Source organism: Salvelinus namaycush, chromosome 32, assembly GCF_016432855.1.
Source record: "Salvelinus namaycush isolate Seneca chromosome 32, SaNama_1.0, whole genome shotgun sequence".
Classification (NCBI taxonomy): Eukaryota; Metazoa; Chordata; class Actinopteri; order Salmoniformes; family Salmonidae; genus Salvelinus; species Salvelinus namaycush.
In genome coordinates, this window is record NC_052338.1 from 35,302,408 (window position 1) to 35,327,159 (window position 24,752).

Below are 24,752 nucleotides of genomic sequence, written 5' to 3' on the forward strand. Positions count from 1 at the left end.
AACAACATGTGGAAAACATCAAGAGGTGTGAGTACTTTCTGAAAGCCACTGAAGGGATGATCTGTGATTGGACAGCAGACCCCTGTTGTCATGGTTACAGCCCATAGACACTTCTGTCATTTATTATTTGGTTTCAGATTGCTTCCTGATTTAATTGTGTCGCTGACCTTTTCTCTCTAGTCTTTCTGTCCTCTGTGATTGGTTACTCGCTCTCTTTCTCTTCTCTGTGATTGGTCACTCACACTCTCTCTTCTCTGTGATTGGCAGGTTGTGACCAGGGGCCTGGTAGGTGTTGTTGCCACTGAGACCGAGTGTGTGTCGCCACGGTGTTGCGTCGTTGCCATGGGGAAACAGAACAGCAAGCTACGGCCAGAGATGCTTCAGGACCTGAGAGAGAACACGGAGTTCTCCGACCACGAACTACAGGAGTGGTACAAGGTCACTACACACACACACACACACACACACACACACACACACACACACACACACACACACACACACACACACACACACACACACACACACACACACACACACACACAGATAAGATGGTGCTATACTGGATTTTCTCTAAATGTATCCGCTATCATTTCATACAAACGACAAGAAGGTTTGAACATCAGATAGGCAGCTACTTACCTTCGGCTTCAAGTTCGCCCTGGACGCTTTCTGGAATTCCCAACTCAATGTTCAAGCTACCAAAGAGGGACAGCTAACGTTACAGAGGCCAGAGGGGGGGGGGGGGGATCCTGGTGAGATTAAGCTGAAGGGAGAACCGGCCACCTCTTCCCTCCATTCTTGTCACGCCCTGACCTTAGAGATCCTTATTATTCTCTGGTTAGGTCAGGGTGTGACTCGGGTGGGAAAGTCTATGTTTTCTATTTCTTTGTTTTTGGCCGCGTGTGTTTCCCAATCAGAGGCAGCTGTCTATCGTCGTCTCTGATTGGGGATCATATATGAGTTGTCATTTCCCTTTTTGGGTTTTGTGGGATCTTGTTTTCTGTTTCGTGTTTTCTGCCTGACAGAACTGAGCGCTTTCATTTTCTCGTTTGTTATTTTGTTTGAGTGTTTTTTGAGATAAAAGAATCATGAACACTTTCCACGCTGCGCTTTGGTCCACTCTTCCTACCACCAACGAGAGCCAAAACAATTCTACTGGCCATAGGAACTTGATAATACAATGGATGACCTCCAGGGAAGGGAAAACCAGCCACCTCTTCCCTCCATTCTATTGGCTAATGTACAGCCACTTGATAATAAAATGGATGACCTCTGATCCAACGGGACTCTCTAAACTGCAATATCCTCTGCTTTTCTGAAACATGGCTGTCGGACAAGATACCCCCCATGGCTATCCAACTTGATGGATTCTCCATTCACCATGCTGACAGGACAGTGGAGTCGAGGGGGCGGGGGGGTGGGGGGGGTTTGCTTCTTCATCAACAACAAGCTGACTCCAGCGCGGTAGAAGTGTGTTCACCCGTCTTGGAAAACCTGATGGTCAAATGCCCGAGGGACTTTTCAGCTGTTATTGTGACTGCTGTATACGTTCCACCTCAAGACAAATAACAAGCTGGCATTTATCAAACTGTACGAGGCTATAACCAAGCAGGAAAACTTACATCCAGAGGCCAGTGATCTTGACCTTGTCAGCTCAGGGATTTGATCTAGCAAACTTTCGATTACTGGCCCAACGCTCTAACCACAAGGCTACCTGCCGCCACTTCACTGGGACCGATCTCCCTGCCATCCAGGGCCTCTATATCAGGCTGTGTGAAAGGAAGGCCCAGAAAATTGTTAAAGACTCCATCCACCCAAGCCAAAGACTCTTCTCTCTGCCTCCGCACAGCAAGATGTACCGGTGCATCAAGTCTGATACCAACAGGCTCCTGAACATCTTCCATCCCTATACTGTAATACCAGGAAAGAGAGACCACTTGGCGTCTATAATGTAATTACCTTTTTAAATGACATCATGTGTCTACGTGATATTTAACCTCCCTCAGCCTCGTATGGCAGATAAAGTAGAGCTGGGACGATAAACTGACCTAACCGGCCACTTTTATAGCTGGTATTACGATGAATAACCTACAGGGTCCTACTAGAGAAATGTGAAGTTTGAAATTAAATATGTTTGCTAATATGGATGATTGTTGATGGGACAATTATTATCTACAACATTCGTAGTAGTAGTGGTGGTGGTGGTGGTGGTGGTGGTGGTGGTGGTGGTGGTGGTGGTGGTGGTGGTGGTGGTGGTGGTGGTGGTGGTGGTAGTAGCAGTAGTAGTAGCAGTAGTAGCAGTAGTAGTAGTAGTAGTAGTAGTATTGGGGCGGCAGGTAGCCTAGTGGTTAGAGCGTTGGGCCAGTAACCAGCAGGTAGCCTAGTGGTTAGAGCGTTGGGCCAGTAACCAGCAGGTAGCCTAGTGGTTAGAGTGTTGGGCCAGTAACCAGCAGGTAGTCTAGTGGTTAGAGCGTTGGGCCAGTAACCAGCAGGTAGTCTAGTGGTTAGAGCGTTGGGCCAGTAACCAGCAGGTAGTCTAGTGGTTAGAGCGTTGGGCCAGTAACCAGCAGGTAGTCTAGTGGTTGGAGTAACAGTAGTAGTAGCAGTAACAGTAGCGGCAGTAGTAGTAGTAGTAGTAGTAGTAGTAGTAGCAGTAGCAGTAGCAGTAGTAGTAGTAGTAGTAGTAGTAGTAGTAGTAGTAGTAGTAGTATTGGGGCGGCAGGTAGCCTAGTGGTTAGAGCGTTGGGCCAGTAACCAGCAGGTAGCCTAGTGGTTAGAGCGTTGGGCCAGTAACCAGCAGGTAGCCTAGTGGTTAGAGTGTTGGGCCAGTAACCAGCAGGTAGTCTAGTGGTTAGAGCGTTGGGCCAGTAACCAGCAGGTAGTCTAGTGGTTAGAGCGTTGGGCCAGTAACCAGCAGGTAGTCTAGTGGTTAGAGCGTTGGGCCAGTAACCAGCAGGTAGTCTAGTGGTTGGAGTAACAGTAGTAGTAGCAGTAACAGTAGCGGCAGTAGTAGTAGTAACAGTAGTAACAGTAGTAGTAGCAGTAGTAGTAGTAGTAGTAGTAGTAGTGGTAACAGTAGCGGCAGTAGTAGTAGTAACAGTAGTAACAGTAGTAGTAGTAGTAGTAGCAGTAGCAGTAGCGGCAGTAGTAGTAGTAGCAGTAGTAACAGTAGTAGTAGCAGTAGTAGTAGTAGTAGTAGTAGTAGTGGTAACAGTAGCGGCAGTAGTAGTAGTAACAGTAGTAACAGTAGTAGTAGTAGTAGTAGCAGTAGCAGTAGCGGCAGTAGTAGTAGTAGCAGTAGTAACAGTAGTAGCAGTAGTAGTATTGGGGCAGCAGGTAGTCTAGTGGTTAGAGCGTTGGGCCAGTAACTGAAAGGTTGCTGGAACGAATCTCTGAGCTGACAAGGTATAAATCTGTGGTTCTGCCCCTTAACAAGGCAGTTAACCCACTGTTCCCCTGAACAAGGCAGTTAACCCATTGTTCCCCTGAACAAGGCAGTTAACCCACTGTTCCCCTGAACAAGGCAGTTAACCCACTGTTCCCCTGAACAAGGCAGTTAACCCACTGTTCCCCTGAACAAGGCAGTTAACCCACTGTTCCCCTGAACAAGGCAGTTAACCCACTGTTCCCCTGAACAAGGCAGTTAACCCACTGTTCCCCTGAACAAGGCAGTTAACCCACTGTTCCCCTGAACAAGGCAGTTAACCCACTGTTCCCCTGAACAAGGCAGTTAACCCACTGTTCCCCTGGACAAGGCAGTTAACTCACTGTTCCCCGGTAGAACTTCAATGTAACTAAGAATTTGTTCTTAAATGTCTTGCCTAGTTAAATAAAGGTTACATAATAATCAATATAAAACAGTAGTAGTATTACTAGTACTAGTAGTAGCACTAGTATTAAATGCAGTAGTGTGTAAAGCTGTCATCAAGGCAAAGGGTGGCTACTTTGTAGAATCTCAAATATGAAATATATTTTGGTTTGTTTAACACTTTTTTTGGTTACTACATTATTCCATATGTGTTATTTCATAGTGTTGATGTCTTCACTATTATTCTACAATGTAGAAAATTGTGACAAATTAAGAAAAATCCTTGAATGAGTAGGTGTGTCCAGACTTTTGACTGGTACTGTATATACATACGGGCACGTATATACACACACACACACACACACACACACACACACACACACACACACACTGTTGATGAGGCAGTTCATCGGTCAACTGTCACCTCATGCTGAGATTTGGACCAGACATGTTCTTATGGTGGAAGAAACATCATGGTGCTCTGAGCAACATAACAGCAAGCATATGGCACTATCGTCTATCTCCTTCTTCCTTCCTCCTCCTGGATTAACAGGCTGGGGGTGTCGTCTATCTGTCTCCTTCCTCTTCCCTCCTCCTGGATTAACAGGCTGGGGGTGTCGTCTATCTGTCTCCTTCCTCTTCCCTACTCCTGGATTAACAGGCTGGGGGTGTCGTCTATCTGGCTCCTTCCTCTTCCCTCCTCCTGGATTAACAGGCTGGGGGTGTCGTCTATCTGTCTCCTTCCTCCTCCTGGATTAACAGGCTGGGGGTGTCGTCTATCTGTCTCCTTCCTCCTCCTGGATTAACAGGCTGGGGGTGTCGTCTATCTGGCTCCTTCCTCTTCCCTCCTCCTGGATTAACAGGCTGGGGGTGTCGTCTATCTGTCTCCTTCCTCCTCCTGGATTAACTGGCTGGGGGTGTCGTCTATCTGTCTCCTTCCTCTTCCCTACTCCTGGATTAACAGGCTGGGGGTGTCGTCTATCTGGCTCCTTCCTCTTCCCTCCTCCTGGATTAACTGGCTGGGGGTGTCTATCTGTCTCCTTCCTCCTCCTGGATTAACAGGCTGGGGGTGTCGTCTATCTGTCTCCTTCCTCCTTCCTCCTCCTGGATTAACAGGCTGGGGGTGTCGTCTATCTGTCCCCTTCCTCCTTCCTCCTCCTGGATTAACAGGCAGGGTGGGTCCCCTATCTGTCCCCTTCCTCTTCCCTCCTCCTGGATTAACAGGCTGGGGGTGTCGTCTATCTGTCTCCTTCCTCTTCCCTCCTCCTGGATTAACAGGCTGGGGGTGTCGTCTATCTGTCTCCTTCCTCCTCCTGGATTAACAGGCTGGGGGTGTCGTCTATCTGTCTCCTTCCTCTTCCCTCCTCCTGGATTAACAGGCTGGGGGTGTCGTCTATCTGTCCCCTTCCTCTTCCCTCCTCCTGGATTAACAGGCTGGGGGTGTCGTCTATCTGTCTCCTTCCTCTTCCCTCCTCCTGGATTAACAGGCTGGGGGTGTCGTCTATCTGTCCCCTTCCTCTTCCCTCCTCCTGGATTAACAGGCTGGGGGTGTCGTCTATCTGTCTCCTTCCTCCTCCTGGATTAACAGGCTGGGGGTGTCGTCTATCTGTCTCCTTCCTCCTCCTGGATTAACAGCCTGGGGGTGTCGTCTATCCGTCTCCTTCCTCTTCCCTCCTCCTGGATTAACAGGCTGGGTGTGCATCCCAAATATCACCCTATACAGTATGTTCTGGTCCCTTTTGGCTCTGGTCAAAAGTAGTACACTATGTATGGATAGGGTGCAGCCTGGGACTGTATGGCCTGCTATGTCCAGCAGCAGTAGATCAACACTGTGGTGTTTTAACACTGTTGTAATGTTGTCATAGATTCATGTTGGGACATAAACGTCTCTGCTTTAACCTTTAACCTGTCCACCTCTCTATTAGGGTTATACTCTCTGCTGGTGTTGGCAGTGGATCTACACAACTTTAGTGTGAAATAACATAATGGCCAAGATTATATTGTGATATAGTTATGGTTGTTGCGTCATTATAAAAATAGGTGTGTTTTGTGGTGAATCTCCGTGTCTCTTTATCGCCTGGGGGGGTGTAATAAATGTGTCCTATTGTCACATACATTATCCCAGAAGGCCGTAGTGAATGTATTTTGTGTCTTCATTGACATCACTGGGTTTGTCCTAAAGCCATGCTCATTATCTATGTAATCTGTTAGATGTGATAGGATGTTGGTTTGGACTGGCAGGGTTAAAATGGCATGTCATTTAATTTAATGACTGATTTTTTTTCTATGAAATGATTGGGTACATTACCAGTTATCAACATATTGCTTACCGTTAACAAGTACATTGTCATCCCCCAATTGAAAATGTTCCATTTCAATTCAAGGGGTTTTATTGGCACGGTTGCCAAAGCAAGTGAAATAGATAATAAACAAAAGTGAAATTAACAATAACACATTAACAGTAAACATTACACTCATAAAAGTTCCAAAAGAATACACACATTTCAAATGTCATATTATGTCTATATGTAGTGTTGTAATGATGTGCAAATAGTTAAAGTACACAGGTAAAATAAATAAACACATATGGGTTGTATTTACAATGGTGTTTGTTCTTCACTGGTTGCCCTTTTCTTGTGGCAACAGGTCACAAATATTGCTACTGTGATGGCACACTGTGGTATTTCACCCAATAGATATGTGAGTTTATCAAAATTGCATTTGTTTTCAAAATCTTTTTTTTTGTGGATCTGTGTAATCTGAGGGAAATGTGTATCTCTAATATGGTCAAACATTTGGCAGGAGGTTAGGAAGTGCAGCTCAGTTTCCACCTCATTTTGTGGGCAGTGTTCTCTTGAGAGCCATGTCTGCCTACTTTCATCAATAGCAAGGCAATGCTCACTGAGTCTGTACATAGTCAAAGCTTTAATACATTTTGGGTCAGTCACAATGGTCAGGTATTCTGCCACTGTATACTCTCTGTTTAGGGCCAAATATAACATCCTCCATCTCTCTCTCTCAGACTAGAATAGGTCATTCTATGACATACCATATATTGAATATTGTTTCTCCCTCCATCCCCCCTAGGGCTTCCTAAAGGACTGTCCCAGCGGCAACCTGAACGTAGAGGAGTTTAAGAAGATCTACGCCAATTTCTTCCCGTACGGAGATGCCTCCAAGTTCGCCGAGCACGTCTTCCGAACGTTTGACACCAACAGCGACGGAACCATCGACTTCCGGGAGTTCATCATCGCGCTGAGTGTCACGTCACGGGGAAAGCTGGAGCAGAAACTGAAGTGGGCCTTCAGCATGTATGACCTGGATGGGAATGGGTACATCAGCCGTGATGAGATGCTGGAGATCGTCCAGGTGAGACATGGGATTTGTAGTCCTGGTGGAAGTCGTACACGTAAGACATGGGATTTGTAGTCCTGATGTAGGCCGTACAGGTGAGACATCGGATGTGTAGTCCTGATGGAAGTCATACAGGTGAGACATGGGATTTGTAGTCCTGGTGGAGGTTGTACAGGTGAGACGGTCCACTTCAGTTTCTGCTCCAGCTTGCCCAGCTCGTTATCTGTAGTCAATGCTTCTCATTCAAAAGTGGATGAAGACTTCCTCCTTGTTCCTCTCTAGGTTCCTGTCTTCCGCTGAGTTTTCCCACTGTGCTTCTGCTTTTGCATCTGCATTGCTTGCTCTTTGGGGTTTTAGGCTGGGTATCTGTAAAGCTCTTTGGGGTTTTAGGCTGGGTATCTGTAAAGCTCTTTGGGGTTTTAGGCTGGGTATCTGTAAAGCTCTTTGGGGTTTTAGGCTGGGTATCTGTAAAGCTCTTTGGGGTTTTAGGCTGGGTATCTGTAAAGCTCTTTGGGGTTTTAGGCTGGGTATCTGTAAAGCTCTTTGGGGTTTTAGGCTGGGTATCTGTAAAGCTCTTTGGGGTTTTAGGCTGGGTATCTGTAAAGCTCTTTGGGGTTTTAGGCTGGGTATCTGTAAAGCTCTTTGGGGTTTTAGGCTGGGTATCTGTAAAGCTCTTTGGGGTTTTAGGCTGGGTATTTGTAAAGCTCTTTGGGGTTTTAGGCTGGGTATCTGTAAAGCTCTTTGGGGTTTTAGGCTGGGTATCTGTAAAGCTCTTTGGGGTTTTAGGCTGGGTATCTGTAAAGCTCTTTGGGGTTTTAGGCTGGGTATCTGTAAAGCTCTTTGGGGTTTTAGGCTGGGTATCTGTAAAGCTCTTTGGGGTTTTAGGCTGGGTATCTGTAAAGCTCTTTGGGGTTTTAGGCTGGGTATCTGTAAAGCTCTTTGGGGTTTTAGGCTGGGTATCTGTAAAGCTCTTTGGGGTTTTAGGCTGGGTATCTGTAAAGCTCTTTGGGGTTTTAGGCTGGGTATCTGTAAAGCTCTTTGGGTTTTAGGCTGGGTATCTGTAAAGCTCTTTGGGGTTTTAGGCTGGGTATCTGTAAAGCTCTTTGGGGTTTTAGGCTGGGTATCTGTAAAGCTCTTTGGGGTTTTAGGCTGGGTATCTGTAAAGCTCTTTGGGGTTTTAGGCTGGGTATTTGTAAAGCTCTTTGGGGTTTTAGGCTGGGTATCTGTAAAGCTCTTTGGGGTTTTAGGCTGGGTATCTGTAAAGCTCTTTGGGGTTTTAGGCTGGGTATCTGTAAAGCTCTTTGGGGTTTTAGGCTGGGTATCTGTAAAGCTCTTTGGGGTTTTAGGCTGGGTATCTGTAAAGCTCTTTGGGGTTTTAGGCTGGGTATCTGTAAAGCTCTTTGGGGTTTTAGGCTGGGTATCTGTAAAGCTCTTTACAGGACAATTTAAGCTCTTTTATTTAACCTTTATTTAACTAGGCAAGTCAGTTAAGAACAAATTCTTATTTACAATGACGGCCTACCGGAGGAACAGTGGGTTAACTGCCTTGTTCAGGGGCAGAACGACAGGTTTTTACCTTGTCAGCTCAGGGATTCGATCTAGCAACCTTTCGGTTACTGGCCCAAAGCTCTAACCACTAGGCTACCTGCCACCCCTGAACAATTGATGAACAGACACACCAATCATGATGAAGGGATGGAGATCCTACAGGACGATAGACAAACCAGTTATAATGAAGGGATGTAGATCCTACAGGACAATAGACACACCAGTTATAATGAAGGGATGTAGATCCTACAGGACAATAGACACACCAGTTATAATGAAGGGATGGAGATCCTACAGGACGATAGACAAACCAGTTATAATGAAGGGATGTAGATCCTACAGGACAATAGACACACCAGTTATAATGAAGGGATGGAGATCCTACAGGACAATAGACACACCAGTTATAATGAGGGGATGGAGATCCTACAGGACAATAGACACACCAGTTATAATGTAGGGATGGAGATCCTACAGGACAATAGACACACCAGTTGTAATGAAGGGATGGAGATCCTACAGGAGAACAGAGGAAACTGGGAGACAGTTTTGGTGTGAGCTATATGTAGTTCAATGAAAGAAAGTTGTATTTTACCCTCCAATTTCGAGGCAAACTGGTCATTGTTGTCTTAACCTACAATAGCAGAGGCCTACTGTAGTATAGTGTTAGACCTGTGCTACTAGCTGTTACCCTGAACTACTTACAGTTGAAGTAGGAAGTTTACATACACTTAGGTTGGAGTCATTAAAACACATTTTTCAACCAATCCACACATTTCTTGTTAACAAACTATCGTTTTGGCAAGTCGGTTAGGACATCTACTTTGTGCATGACACAAGTAATTCTTCCTAAAATTGTTTACAGACAGATTATTTCACTTATAATTCACTGTATCACAATTCCAGTGGGTCAGAAGTTGACTGTGCCTTTAAACAGCTTGGAAAATTCCAGAAAAGGATGTCATGGCTTTAGAAGCTTCTGATAGGCTAATTGACATAATTTGAGTCAATTGGAGGCGTACCTGTGGATGTATTTCAAGGCCTACCTTCAAACTCAGTGCCTCTTTGCTTGACATCATGGGAAAATCAAAAGATATCAGCCAAGACCTCAGGAAAAATATTGTAGACCTCCACAAGTCTGGTTCATCCTTGGGAGCCATTTTTAAACACATGAAGGTACCACGTTCATCTGTACAAACAATAGTACGCAAGTGTAAACACCATGGGACCACACAGCCGTAATCAGGAAGGAGACGCATTCTGTCTCCTAGAGATGAACATACTTTGGTGCGAAAAGTGCAAATCAATCCCAGAACAACAGCAAAGGACCTTGTGAGATGCTGGAGGAAACAGGTGCAAAAGTATCTATATCCACAGTAAAACGAGTCCTATATCGACATAAACTGAAAGGCCGCTCAGCAAGGAAGAAGCCACTGCTCCAAAACCGCCATAAAAAATCCAGACTACGGTTTGCAACTGCACATGGGGACAAAGATCGTACTTTTTGGAGAAATGTCCTCTGGTCTGATGAAACAAAAATAGAACTGTTTGGCCATAATGACCATCGTTATGTTTGGAGGGAAAAGGGGGAGGCTTGCAAGCCGAAAAACACCATCCCAACCGTGAAGCACGGCGGTGGCAGCATCAAGTTGTGGGGGTGCGTTGCTGAAGGAGGGACTGGTGCACCTCACAAAATAGATGGCATCATGAGGTAGTAAAATGATGGACAAATGGACAATGACCCCAAGCATGCTTCCAAAGTTGTGGCAAAATGGCTTAAGGACAACAAAGTTAAGGTATTGGAGTGGCCATCACAAAGCCCTGACCTCAATCCTATAGAAAATGTGTGGGCAGATCTGAAAAAGCGTGTGCGAGCAAGGAGGCCTACAAACCTGACTCAGTCACATTAGCTCTGTCAGGAGGAATGGGCCAAAATTCCAAAAATTGAAATAAATCTCTACTATTATTCTGACATTTCACATTCTTAAAATAAAATGGTGATCCTAACTGACCTAAAACAGGGAATTTTTACTAGGATTAAATGTCAGGAATTGTGAAAAACGGAGTTTAAATGTATTTGGCTAAGGTGCATGTAAACTTCCGACTTCAACTGTATTTGAACTTTTATGGTACGAGCATCATCCCTATTCCCTTTTGTTGTGCACTACTTTTGACTTGGGCCCATAGGGAATAGGGTGCCATTTGGGATGATACCTTAATGTTTTTGGCCTGTGCAGAATAAAGCCCGTACTTCCCAATTTAACTGATCATGAAACTAACCAAGTCTAACTTGATTGGCTGACCTAGCCATGGCCAGATCTGATTTGCTGTATCGTGGGCCATATGGGACAATTAAACAGCTAGTCTCATGGAAAAGTAAAAATGTGTTTGTTCAAAAATAGGCATTTTTAAACCATGACCTGAGTGAATCGAGCTGTGTAATTTAGATAAAAATGCAGGTAGTATTTGGCAAGTTGTCTATTTTTGGGGAAATTGGAAATATGAATGGTATCAGGATTGGGCAATCAACTCTCTGCCATATGGCCCGATAAGTCGTTTTGTTGTCCCTGTTACTCTGAGAATTACCCATCAAACAGAATCTGGGTGTGCTAAAGTAGACCCTTGATAATCATTGAACCTTTGAGAATTTGGACGTCCCATAAACAAATAGACATTTTAAGTCATAAACCATGCAGGCCATGAAACCGTCACCATCTGACGGATGATTTAAACAGGGAAACTTGCCAATATTTTAGATTTAGGACACGGTGGTGTTGTACCTCTTCTAATTCCAGTTTAAAGGTCCAGTCTCAACGGATAAAGGATACTTAGATTGACAGACAGAGAAGTGAGAATACCCCCCCTAACCCTAACCCCCCCCCCCCCCCCCCCCCGCCCCCCCAATGGGGACACTCAGGAACAACTATGGTTACAAAGCTACTGGTATTTTACCAAAGTTAACAATCTTCAGTAAATTTGCTAATTAACAGAACATCTATGGCAATCTTATCATGCATTTTGGGAATTTATACTTGAATAACTTATAAAATATATATATATGTTAATGTATAGTATTCGGGTCAGCAGGTAGCCTAGTGGTTAGAGTGTTGGACTAGAAACCGTAAAGGTTGCTGGATCAAATCCCTGAACTGACAAGGTAAAAATCTGTCATTCTACCCCTGAACAAGGCAGTTAACCCACTATTCCTAGGCCGTCATTGAAAATAAGAATTTGTTCTCAACTGGCTTTCCTAGTTAAATAAATAATTGATTTTATCAGTGTCATTGAGTTTTTAATAGATAGACAATACGGTTCAAGAGAAAATAGCCTAATGAATGAAAAAAAGCATTGAATCAACAATGGCATTATTTCACATGAACTCTTTCACAACTGCAACCATTTTGATACCGAAACATTGACAACAAATACATATTGACACAGTAAAATAAAACACAAAATATTAAGGATATTTCACACTGAAACCCCCCCCTAAACACTAATGGTAATCACTAGGTTGATGGTTTATATTTAAGATGTTTTACAGCTTTGTCTTTCTATTTTATATAATATTTTTAATATTTCATATATTTTACATGCGATAAGGCCACACGAAGGGCCAGAGATTAATACAGACATCTGTGATCAGCTGAAGTACCCAAAAGGGTCACTAAATGTCTTTGAACTTTACCAACATTCTGGTAGTTTACTGGCAAATTTAGAAAGTTTCCAGTAGTATACCCTTCCTTTGCAGGCATGTTGACAGGGTGCTTGTATTTTAGCTGGCCAGTAAAGAGGTTAGATAGGAATGGCCTTTAATATTTGGTGTCAGTTATTACGTTATTCACCATGTTTAGCCGAAGGAGTGAGTAACAAGAGAGAAAAGAGACAGAGAAAGAGACAGACACACAGACAGCGACAGACAGAGAGAGAAAGACAGACAGACAGAGAGAGAAAGACAGACAGACAGAGAGAGAAAGACAGACAGACAGACAGACAGACAGACAGACAGACAGACAGACAGACAGACAGACAGACAGACAGACAGACAGACAGACAGACAGACAGACAGACAGACAGACACGGGTTCTGTACTGTTCTGAGAGCATGGACAGCTACATGCACTGTGTGCTCCAGGATTAGTGAGTTAAATTTAACCAGGGTTTATCCCTCAGTGTGCAGAATACTGGGATTATCCCCTGGTTATGCTCTGCTGAATGAGAGGAGGAGAGACGGAGGGGAGGAGAGAGGGAGAGGAGAGGAAGGAGACAGGCAGAGGAGAGAAGAGCGTGAGGGAGGAGAGTGTGAGGAGAAGAGGATGAGATAAGAGAGAGGAGAGGAGAGGCCACACTATTATCACTAAGTGTGGAGGGGGGGAGAGATATAGATTTGTGAGAGTTGGATGAGGGGTGATGAAGGGGGTGAAGATAGAGAGGGACAGATAAAGACAGAGGAAGAAGGGAGTTACCCTGTAAACATTATTAGGAAATCCTTGTGAACTGAGTTGTGAAAATAATGAGTGTGTGATTGTGCGTCACAAAAGTTTGGCCTCTCTGTCGCTGCCACACTTCTCTCTGGCATAGACAACAGCAAATGTCTCCCTAACCAATATCACAACATCACATCTGGTCGTTTTCCCAGCAACTGGTTATTGCGTAAAAGACGCAGTCAGATTTGAGAACATCCTTCAACTGAATGTAATAAATGTTGGACTTGAAAATACCTGGAACGAACAACAATGGCCCTTAGCTGTGACATTCATCTTTCAAGAGTCTGGTATTTCAGTTTGCCACTTGTGATAGCATGACATGTCCTTGTTGGACAAAAGAAACTCAACGAAACACTCATTTTTTAAAGGTAATATGATATTGCTTCAGGTGCTACGCTGTGGTAACAACATTCAAATTATTCTAGTTATTATTCATGGGTTGCACCCCCCCTGTCACTCGGTAGCGTCATGCCATTGTTATGAACGTTCTTAAAGGGGAAGTCAGCAGTTGCTACATGAATGTTTTGATCTATAAATTAATGATATGTACCCATTGATTATTAAAATATATAACTTATAAAATGTCCCGTTAGAAACCAAAGTATAAGCTTGTTTTGCTTCAGTGTTTGTAAACAAAGTAAACGGAAACAAACACTATCTTGGATGGTCATTCCTTGCATTCATAGCTCTGTCTACAAATGTGAAAGTGGTTACGTTTCTACAGCACCATCTCCTACATGTGCTAATTAGAATTGATTGATTTACAGTGCCTTGCAAATGTATTCATCCCCCTTGGCGTTTTTCCTATTTTGTTGCATTACAACCTGTAATTTAAATGGATTTTATTTGGATTTCATGTATTGGACATACACAAAATAGTCCAAATTGGTGGAGTGAAATGAAAAAAATTACTTGTTTCAAAAAATTCCCCCAAAAAACTAAATGGAAAAGTGGTGCGTGCATATGTATTCACACCCTTTGCTATGAAGCCCCTAAATAAGATCTGGTGCAGCCAATTACCTTCAGAAGTCCCATAATTAGTTAAATAAAGTCCACCTGTGTGCAATCTAAGTGTCACATTATCTCAGTATATATACACCTGTTCTGAAAGGCCTCAGAGTCTGCAACACCACTAAGCAAGGGGCACCACCAAGCAAGCGGCACCATGAAGACCAAGGAGCTCTCCAAACAGGGCAGGGACTAAGTTGTGGAGAATTACAGATCAGGGCTGGGTTATAAAAAAATATCAGAATCTTTGAACATCCCACGGAGCACCATTAAATACTTTATTAAAAAATGGAAAGAATATTGCACCACAACAAACCTGCCAAGCGAGGGCCGCCCACCAAAACTCACGGACCAGGCAAGGAGGGCATTAATCAGAGAGGCTACAAAGAGACCAACGTTAACCCTGAAGGAGCTGCAAAGCTCCACAGCGGAGATTGGAGTATCTGTCCATAGACGACTTTAAGCCGTACACTCCACAGAGCTGGGCTTTATGGAAGAGTGGCCAGAAAAAAAAGCCATTGCTTCAAGAAAAAAATAAGCAAACACGTTTGGTGTTTGCCAAAAGGCATGTGGGAGACTCCCCAAACATATGGAAGAAGGTACTCTGGTCAGATGAGACAAAAATTGAGCTTTTTGGCCATCAAGGAAAACGCTATATATGGCGCAAACCCAACACCTCTCATCACCCCGAGAATACCATCCCCACAGTGAAGCATGGTGGTGGCAGCATGATGCTGTGGGTATGTTTTTCATCGGCAGGGACTGGGAAACTGGTCAGAATTGAAGGAACGATGGATGGCGCTAAATACAGGGAAATGCTTGAGGGAAACCTGTTTCAGTCTTCCAGAGATTTGAGACTGGGACGGAGGTTCAGCAGTACAATGACCCTAAGCATACTGCTAAAACAACACTTGAGTGGTTTAAGGGGAAACATTTAAATGTCTTGGAATGGCCTGGTCAAAGCCCAGACCTCAATCCAATTGAGAATCTGTGGTATGACGTAAAGATTGCTGTACACCAGCGGAACCCATCCAACTTGAAGGAGCTGGAGCAGTTTTGCCTTGACGAATGGGCAAAAATCCCAGTAGCTAGATGTGCCAAGCTTATAGAGAAATACCCCAAGAGACTTGCAGCTGTAATTGCTGCAAAAGGTGGATCTACAAAGTATTGACTTTGGGGGGGGTGAATAGTTATGCACGCTCAAGTTTTCCGTTTTTTTTTGTCGTATTTCTTGTTTGTTCCACAATAAAACATATTTTGCATCTTCAAAGTTATAGGCATGTTGTGTAAATCAAATGATACAAACCCCCAAAAAATATTTTTAAATTCCAGGTTGTAAGGCAACAAAATAGGAAAAATGCCAAGGGGGTGAATACTTTCGCAAGCCACTGTATTTACCAAATAGGTGGCGGGTGGCCGCTTTGTTAATGTTTTAACTGCTGATTCCAGGTATAAGAACGCCTCCTAAAGGTGACTGGTGCCAAGTCATTCTGAATGGGGGCTAATGACTGTCTCATCAAAACTACACTATAGTGGCCTGGAAATACGATTACATTGCTAAAGTAGGCAAATAATTTGTAAGAAACAACTTTGCCATCATTAAAGATCATTATGATGTTGTAAAATGTACTTTAGACAGATGGCAATGTGGTCATGTGGTCAAGCGCTAGCAAAGTTCATACAAACTAGCTAGCAATGCTAACGTTAGCTTGAAAAGTTCATAACAAATAGCTAGCAGTGCTAACATTAGCTAGCAAAGTTCATAAAAATAGCTAACAATGCTAACGTTAGCCAGCAAAGTTCATAACAAATAGCTAGCAATGCTAACGTTAGCTTGAAAAGTTCATAACAAATAGCTAGCAATGCTAACGTTAGCTAGCAAAGTTCATAAAAAATTGCGACCAATTATAAATTTAGTCCTCTCAAACCTTGACAAAATATTTTCCTATTAATTATTTGCCTCCTTTTTGAAATCCATCCACATTAATGCACTTTAGAAGAAGTCTTCTATAGCTCACATTAATAATGCACTAAGCCGAACACCCAGTAGTGCATCAGTCCTAAAACAAACGTTTAAAAACAATATTGTGACGAAAAGTGCAACCCATTATTAGTTACGCTTTTCTGTGTTAGCCTATGGGGCAGGGGAGAGCAACGCCGTAGCTGAATCAGGCGTGTTAGTGCTGGGCTGGACCAAAACACTGTCCCTATTTAAGGCCCATAGGGCTCTGGTCTAAAGTAGTGTACTATATAGGGAATAGGCCTCTGGTTTAAAGTAGTGCACTATATAGGGAATAGGGCTCTGGTCTAAAGTAGTGCACTATATAGGGAATAGGGCTCTGGTCTAAAGTAGTGTACTATATAGGGAGTAGGGTGCCATTTGGGACACACTTTACTACTCTCAGGGGGTCTTGTGATACGCAGATAGAGGACGGATGAGATCGATACAGAAAGCTTTGCTCTCTTCAGCCTACAGCAATGACTCAAGTGGATTTCCCCCTCTGTTATCTGCTGTCACTCCCTCGTCCCTTTAAACCATCCACCCTATCTCTCTGCTCTTACTCTCTTATATTATGACTGACCAGGACATCATCTGGAGGTAGATCTACTGTCTCTATTATATTATGACAGACCAGGACATAATCTGCCGATAGATCTACTGTCTCTATTATATTATGACAGACCAGGACTTAATCTGGAGATAGATCTACTGTCTCTATTATATTATGACAGACAAGGACTTAATCTGCAGATAGATCTACTGTCTCTATTATATTATGACAGACCAGCTAGATCTACTGTCTCTATTATATTATGACAGACCAGGACATAATCTGGAGATAGATCTACTGTCTCTATTATATTATGACAGACCAGGACATCATCTGGAGATAGATCTACTGTCTCTATTATATTATGACAGACCAGGACATCATCTGCAGATAGATCTACTGTCTCTATTATATTATGACAGACCAGGACATTATCTGCAGATAGATCTACTGTCTCTATTATATTATGACAGACCAGGACATCATCTGGAGATAGATCTACTGTCTCTATTATATTATGACAGACCAGGACATCATCTGGAGATAGATCTACTGTCTCTATTATATTATGACAGACCAGGACATCATCTGGAGATAGATCTACTGTCTCTATTATATTATGACAGACCAGGACATCATCTGGAGATAGATCTACTGTCTCTATTATATTATGACAGACCAGGACATAATCTGCAGATAGATCTACTGTCTATATTTTCTCCTAACAAAATGCCGATTCTCTCTTCAACAGGCAGTTCAAGAAATCCTACAATTCTTTCTTTACATTCTTTCTCTCTCTCTGTCTCTCTCCCTCTCTCCATCAGGCCATTTATAAGATGGTGTCGTCTGTGATGAAGATGCCAGAGGACGAGTCTACTCCAGAGAAGAGAACAGAGAAGATCTTCAGACAGATGGACCTCAACAACGATGGTGAGAGAGAGGGGAAGGGAGGGAGGAGGGAAGGTAGGGAGAGACAAGAGAAGGGAGGGACAAATGAAGGGGGAGGATGGGTTGGGGTCACTGTCATGTTATAGTTTTGAGTGCGTCTGAACAGTATTTGTATGAGTATTTCAGTTCTTCCCATAGTGAACCTAATGTTTCTCTTTCACTCTCTCTCTATTGTTGTTCTTCCACTTTCTCTTTCTCTTTTCTCTGTGCCCTTTTAATATTCCCCTCCCTGCATCTCTTTTCCTTTCTCTCTCTCTCTCTCTCTCTCTCTCTCTATCTCTCTCCCTGTCTCTCTCTCGCTCTCTCTCTCCCTGCCTCTCTCTCTCTCTGTCTCTCGCTCTCTCCCTTTATCTCTCTCTCGCTCTCTCTCTCCCTGCCTCTCTCTCTCCCTGTCTCTCTCTCTCTCCCTGTCTCTCACTGTCTCTCTCTGTCTCTCGCTCTCTCCCTTTATCTCTCTCTCGCTCTCTCTCTCCCTGCCTCTCTCTCTCCCTGTCTCTCTCTCTCTCCCTGTCTCTCTCTCTCTCACTGTCTCTCTCTCTCTCTCTCTCTCTCCCTGTCTCTCTCTCCCTGTCTCTCTCTCTGTGTGTCTCTCTCTCTCCCTGTCTCTCTCTCTCTCCCTGTCTCTCTCTCTCCCTGTCTCTCTCTCTGTGTGTCTCTCTCTCTCCCTGTCTCTCTCTCTGTGTGTGTCTCTCTCTCTCTCTCTCCCTGTCTCTCTCTCTGTGTTTCTCTCTCCCTGTCTCTCTCTCTGTGTCTCTCTCTCTCTCCCTGTCTCTCTCTCTGTGTCTCTCTCTCTCTCTCTCTCTGTCTGTCTCTCTCCCTGTCTCTCTCTCCCTGTCTCTCTCTCTGTGTGTCTCTCTCTCTCCCTGTCTCTCTCTCTGTGTGTCTCTCTCTCTCTCCCTGTCTCTCTCTCTCCCTGTCTCTCTCTCTGTGTGTCTCTCTCTCTCCCTGTCTCTCTCTCTGTGTGTGTCTCTCTCTCTCTCTCTCCCTGTCTCTCTCTCTGTGTTTCTCTCTCCCTGTCTCTCTCTCTGTCTCTCTCTCTCTCTCTCCCTGTCTCTCTCTCTGTTTCTATCTCTCTCTACCCCCCCAGGTAAACTGTCTCTGGAGGAGTTCATTAAAGGTGCCAAAAGTGATCCTTCCATCGTGCGGCTACTCCAGTGTGACCCCAGCTCCGCCTCCCAGTTCTAATCCCGCCCACCTGGCCTGCCATGTCCACCCCGGTTGCTATGGAAACGCTCAAATCAGTGCATGATGGTTCTCGTCTCTCATATCTTTTTGTTGTACAAGTTGGAAGAAGAGTTTTAAAACGAGATAAAACTAAAATCATTCTAATTTTATTTAAAAAATATATATAAACGAAAAGAAGGGACATGCATAGATTATTATTAAGAAGATAAGACAACAACTGAGGATACAAAAAACAAGGCGTTGCCAAGGCATTTCGTTGTCCGACGTGTTTTCCCGTCTCTCTCCGGATCTGGAAGGATGGAATTCTGCTGAGCTCCGCTGCCTCACAGCGCCAGGAAGTCCGTCGACCATTTTTTACAAAGTCGGGAATTTTGGGGGAAGAGAATTAAGGGAACATTCCATCCTGAGAACCATGCATGGCCCTCTGTGTTCTAATTATTCTGTTCAATAGATTCTGTTTTCGCCTCCAATCAAGGCACAGCTTCTACAATTCTCTTACATGTTTATGTGTGTATAGAGTGCATATATCTATGACATCATACAAAATGAATAGCCAAGTATATCTGTCTTTTATAACTCTTGTTGCATTCAGAAGGCAGTATTATGTAGCTGAGCTTGCTCTGATCTGATATGGGAATTCCGTAGCGGTTTTCCGTAGAGGGAATATGAGAGTGGGAAGGGAAAGGAGTTGGGAATTTTCCTGCTATATGATCTTTCACTGGGGGAAAAGAAAGCTGTTGAAGATACCATTTGTTTTTTTTTTTAATTATTGATTGAGTATTATTATTTTATTACATAATATTGTTTTCCCCATGTTGTTTACTTATATTGATTTGTTTTAATTATTGTGGTTTTATTTTTGATTTGCCATTGAAGACGATCGTAACCCAATACTGGAGAAGAATCGAAAGAAAGAAAGATCGAGAGAGATATAGAAAGATACCCGGATAATGACGTGTCTTTGGACACCGTCTGTCTTATATCTGTCCAAGATGGAAAGTTGAGATTTCAAAACTCGGCATGGAAGGAAAACTGGGAAAATTTGAACATTTGATTCCATAATGCATTTGAGCATCGAAACCGGTAGCAGCAAATCATATCATTTGAGCCGCCACAAGTGTATGCATGCATGCATGTATGTGTGTGTATGTCTGAGTGTGTGTGTGTGTGTGGGTGCGTGCGTGTGCATGTGTGTACAGTATGCATGTGTACAGTTTGTGTATGTCCAGGCTAACTTAACAGTCTAATCAATAATGTTGTTTATTAACATGTAATATAAGCATTTAAAAGTTATTTATTTAAACACTTTATTACATCACTGAGCAGTAAAGTACAGTCGTCACATTGTCACACACCACACTGCATGGTACACACACAAACACAGAAATTAAGATTTGTAGTTTTTCTCTCTTCAGCTGTACTCTTACTGTAATCTACCAGACCACTCTTACTGTAATCTACAATTGGCTCATTCATCCCCCTCCTCTCCCCTGTAACTATTCCCCAGGTCGTTGCTGCAAATGAGAACGTGTTCTCAGTCAATTTACCTGGTAAAATAACGGATAGTAGCCTGTAGTCCACCAGACCACTCTTACTGTAGTCTATCAGACAACGCTTATTGTAGCCTACCAGACCACTCTTACTGTAGCCTACCAGACAACGCTTACTGTAATCTACCAGACCACTCTTACTGTAATTTACCAGACCACGCTTAATGTAGCCTACCAGACAACGCTTACTGTAATCTACCAGACCACTCTTACTGTAATCTACCAGACCACACTTACTGTAGTCTACCAGACCACTCTTACTGTAGTCTACCAGACCACTCTTACTGTAATCTACCAGACCACTCTTACTGTAATCTACCATACAACGCTTACTGTAATCTACCAGACCACTCTTACTGTAGTCTACCAGACCACACACAGAAGACGCATGTCCCGTCTTTGCGCACTCGTGTGTGTGTGTGTGTGTGTGTGTGTGTGTGTCCGTGTGTGCCACTTTGAGACAGACCCCTCCCCTCCATCCCTCCTTCCGTCCCTCGTCTCCTAGACATAGAGAACACACTAAGGGCTTCATTATCATTCTCAATCCCGATGCGTTTGTGTTATCTTCCTATGTGTACTTAGCCAACAGGCAGTAGGTAGAGGAGTTGTTTTAATAAGACACTGATCACCAAGAATAAGTGTCCCAAATGACACCCTATTCCCTATATAGTGCACTACTTTTGACCAAGTGCCCCATAGGGCTCTGAAGGAGTGCACACTTCAGAATGTATACTGCACTGCACCTCTGCTAATGGTCTCCCAGTGTCACTGCCCCCTGGTGGTTGAATGAGGAACAGTCGCTGCTACTCTGCTGCTAAATTATTGGACATGTTTTCCAGAAACCTCAGTAGGAAGATTCTCAGATTATCCTGCTGATTCAAGGAATTTTTCCAACCGGGATTTCTGGAGAACCCTGGACATTTTGGAAAAGTTACTTGAATTTTGCAACCCTATTCCATCCCACCTACCCCTCTTCTATACCGTCCCACCTACCCCTCTTCTATACCGTCCTACCTACCCCTCTTCTATACCGTCCCACCTACCCCTCTTCTATACCGTCCCACCTACCCCTCTTCTATACCGTCCTACCTACCCCTCTTCTATACCGTCCCACCTACCCCTCTTCTATACCGTCCCACCTACCCCTCTTCTATACCGTCCCACCTACCCCTCTTCTATATCGTCCCACCTACCCCTCTTCTATACCGTCCTACCTTCCCCTCTTCTATACCGTCCTACCTTCCCGTCTTCTATACCGTCCTACCTACCCCTCTTCTATACCGTCCTACCTACCCCTCTTCTATACCGTCCTACCTACCCATCTTCTATACCGTCCTACCTACCCCTCTTCTATACCGTCCTATCTACCCCTCTTCTATTGCGTCCCACCTACCCCTCTTCTATACCGTCCCACCTACCCCTCTTCTATACCGTCCTACCTACCCCTCTTCTATACCGTCCTACCTACCCCTCTTCTATACCGTCCTACCTACCCCTCTTCTATACCGTCCTACCTACCCCTCTTCTATACCGTCCTACCCACCCCTCTTCTATACCGTCCTACCTACCCCTCTCCTATACCGTCCTACCTACCCCTCTTCTATAGCGTCCTACCTACCCCTCTTCTATACCGTCCTACCTTCCCCTCTTCTATACCGTCCTACCTACCCCTCTTCTATAGCGTCCTACCTACCCCTCTTCTATACCGTCCTACCTTCCCCTCTTCTATAGCGTTCTACCTACCCCTCTTCTATACCGTCCTACCTTCCCCTCTTCTATACCGTCCTACCTTCCCCTCTTCTATACTGTCCTACCTACCCCTCTTCTATACCGTCCTACCTTCCCCTCTTCTATACCGTCCTACCTACCCCTCTTCTATACCGTCCTACCTTCCCCTCTTCTATACCGTCCTACCTACCCCTCTTCTATAGCGTCCTACCTACCCCTCTTCTATACCGTCCTACCTTCCCCTCTTCTATACCGTCCTACCTACCCCTCTTCTATACCGTCCTACCTTCCCCTCTTCTATACCGTCCTACCTACCCCTCTTCTATAGCGTCCTACCTACCCCTCTTCTATACCGTCCTACCTTCCCCTCTTCTATACCGTCCCACCTACCCCTCTTCTATACCGTCCTACCTACCCCTCTTCTATACCGTCCTACCTTCCCCTCTTCGATACCGTCCTACCTACCCCTCTTCTATACCGTCCTACCTTCCCTTCTTCTATACCGTCCCACCTACCCCTCTTCTATAGCGTCCTACCTACCCCTCTTCTATACCGTCCTACCTACCCCTCTTCTATACCGTCCTACCTACCCCTCTTCTATACCGTCCTACCTACCCCTCTTCTATACCGTCCTACCTTCCCCTCTTCTATACCGTCCTACCTACCCCTCTTCTATACCGTCCTACCTACCCCTCTTCTATACCGTCCTACCTACCCCTCTTCTATACCGTCCTACCTACCCCTCTTCTATACCGTCCTACCTACCCCTCTTCTATACCGTCCTACCTACCCCTCTTCTATACCGTCCTACCTACCCCTCTTCTATAGCGTCCTACCTACCCCTCTTCTATACCGTCCTACCTTCCCCTCTTCTATACCGTCCCACCTACCCCTCTTCTATACCGTCCTACCTACCCCTCTTCTATACCGTCCTACCTTCCCCTCTTCTCTACCGTCCTACCTACCCCTCTTCTATACCGTCCTACCTTCCCCTCTTCTATACCGTCCTGGCTACCCCTCTTCTATAGCGTCCTACCTACCCCTCTTATATACCGTCCTACCTACCCCTCTTCTATACCGTCCCACCTACCCCTCTTCTATACCGTCCTACCTTCCCTTCTTCTATAGCGTCCTACCTACCCCTCTTCTATACCGTCCTACCTTCCCCTCTTCTATACCGTCCTACCTACCCCTCTTCTATACCGTCCTACCTTCCCCTCTTCTATACCGTTCTACCTACCCCTCTTCTATAGCGTCCTACCTACCCCTCTTCTATACCGTCCTACCTTCCCCTCTTCTATACCGTCCTACCTACCCCTCTTCTATACCGTCCTACCTTCCCCTCTTCTATACCGTCCTACCTACCCCTCTTCTATACCGTCCTACCTTCCCCTCTTCTATACCGTCCCACCTACCCCTCTTCTATACCGTCCTACCTTCCCCTCTTCTATACCGTTCTACCTACCCCTCTTCTATAGCGTCCTACCTACCCCTCTTCTATACCGTCCTACCTTCCCCTCTTCTATACCGTCCTACCTACCCCTCTTCTATACCGTCCTACCTACCCCTCTTCTATACCGTCCTACCTACCCCTCTTTTATACCGTCCTACCTACCCCTCTTCTATACCGTCCTACCTACCCCTCTTTTATACCGTCCTACCTACCCCTCTTCAATTCTCACTGCCTCTAAAACTGGTACCTTCAGGTGGATCATTAAAAAACCTCCTATTTCTTAATTTTTTTCTGTTGCATGAAAACCTCCAGCAAAGATTGTCATGTTACTTCCTGTTTTGACCCGAATCAATGACAAATATACCTTATGTATTTCAAACATGTGCGTGTCTGGGTTTTTTTCTCCTTTGGGTTCATTTTAAGAATTATGATTCTGGTTGAGTTTAGAGTAAAAATGCAAAATGTCAAATGTACAGACCACATTTACTGTTCCTGACGACAAGAAAATCATTTTTTAGTTCGACTCCATTTCTCTCTGAACATTTAGTCATATTGTGCTCTGACATGTCTTACACTGTTATTACTACACAGGAGGTGTGTCTGTGTTTGTGTTTGTGTGTGTGTGTGTGTGTGTGTGTGTGTGTGTGTGTGTGTGTGTGTGTGTGTGTGTGTGTGTGTGTGTGTGTGTGTGTGTGTGTGTGTGTGTGTGTGTGTGTGTGTGTGTGTGTGCTAACATCACTCAGAGGCATTACACTGGGATATTTTAAAGGCATTTCAAGTGTGACAGAAAATGATGGTTACTGCGACACACACAAACACACACACAATTGATGTTGAAATCTTCCGAAATCCTAATTAATGTAACAACATTTAGTGTAACGATTCAGGAATTTTATATAGGAAAAATAAATACCATTTTGATATACAAACACTGTTGTGGGGGGGGGGGGGGGGGGGGACTGGATGACCCATAGCCGTTTGAACAACACACAGCATCACCATGTTGTTTACACCAGAACCACAGAGCCATGTCAAAGAATAGAACATGAAGAACCCTGTCCTGCAAGACAGAGATGGTGCATCCATCCCAAAATGGCTCCCTGAAGACATACAATGCCGTGAACAAAAT

General features: G+C 44.4%; 1 protein-coding gene across 2 annotated transcripts; it reads left to right on the forward strand.

The window, feature by feature from the left end:
* Window positions 1-342: 342 nt before the first annotated feature.
* On the forward strand, window positions 343-24,002 carry LOC120026732 (hippocalcin-like protein 1). 2 transcript variants are annotated; one of them, XM_038971443.1, is made up of 4 exons: window positions 343-438; window positions 6,899-7,180; window positions 17,584-17,689; window positions 18,795-24,002. In XM_038971443.1, exons 1-4 carry the CDS (start codon window positions 343-345, stop codon window positions 18,890-18,892), a joined length of 582 nt encoding a protein of 193 aa, XP_038827371.1. In that variant the 3' UTR covers window positions 18,893-24,002. The 2 variants fall into 2 exon arrangements, with proteins under 2 accessions (XP_038827371.1, XP_038827372.1); XM_038971444.1 differs by having other exon boundaries at window positions 6,899-6,962; window positions 17,582-17,689.
* The last annotated feature ends 750 nt before the right edge of the window (window positions 24,003-24,752 follow it).

Coding starts and splice junctions, on each gene's coding strand:
- LOC120026732 (XM_038971443.1), top strand. CDS start 343: ATGGGGAAACAGAACAGCAAGCTACGGCCAGAGATGCTTCAGGACCTG. Junction 7,181..17,583: donor AGATGCTGGAGATCGTCCAG/GTGAGACATGGG, acceptor TCTCTCCATCAG/GCCATTTATAAGATGGTGTC. Junction 17,690..18,794: donor GATGGACCTCAACAACGATG/GTGAGAGAGAGG, acceptor CTACCCCCCCAG/GTAAACTGTCTCTGGAGGAG.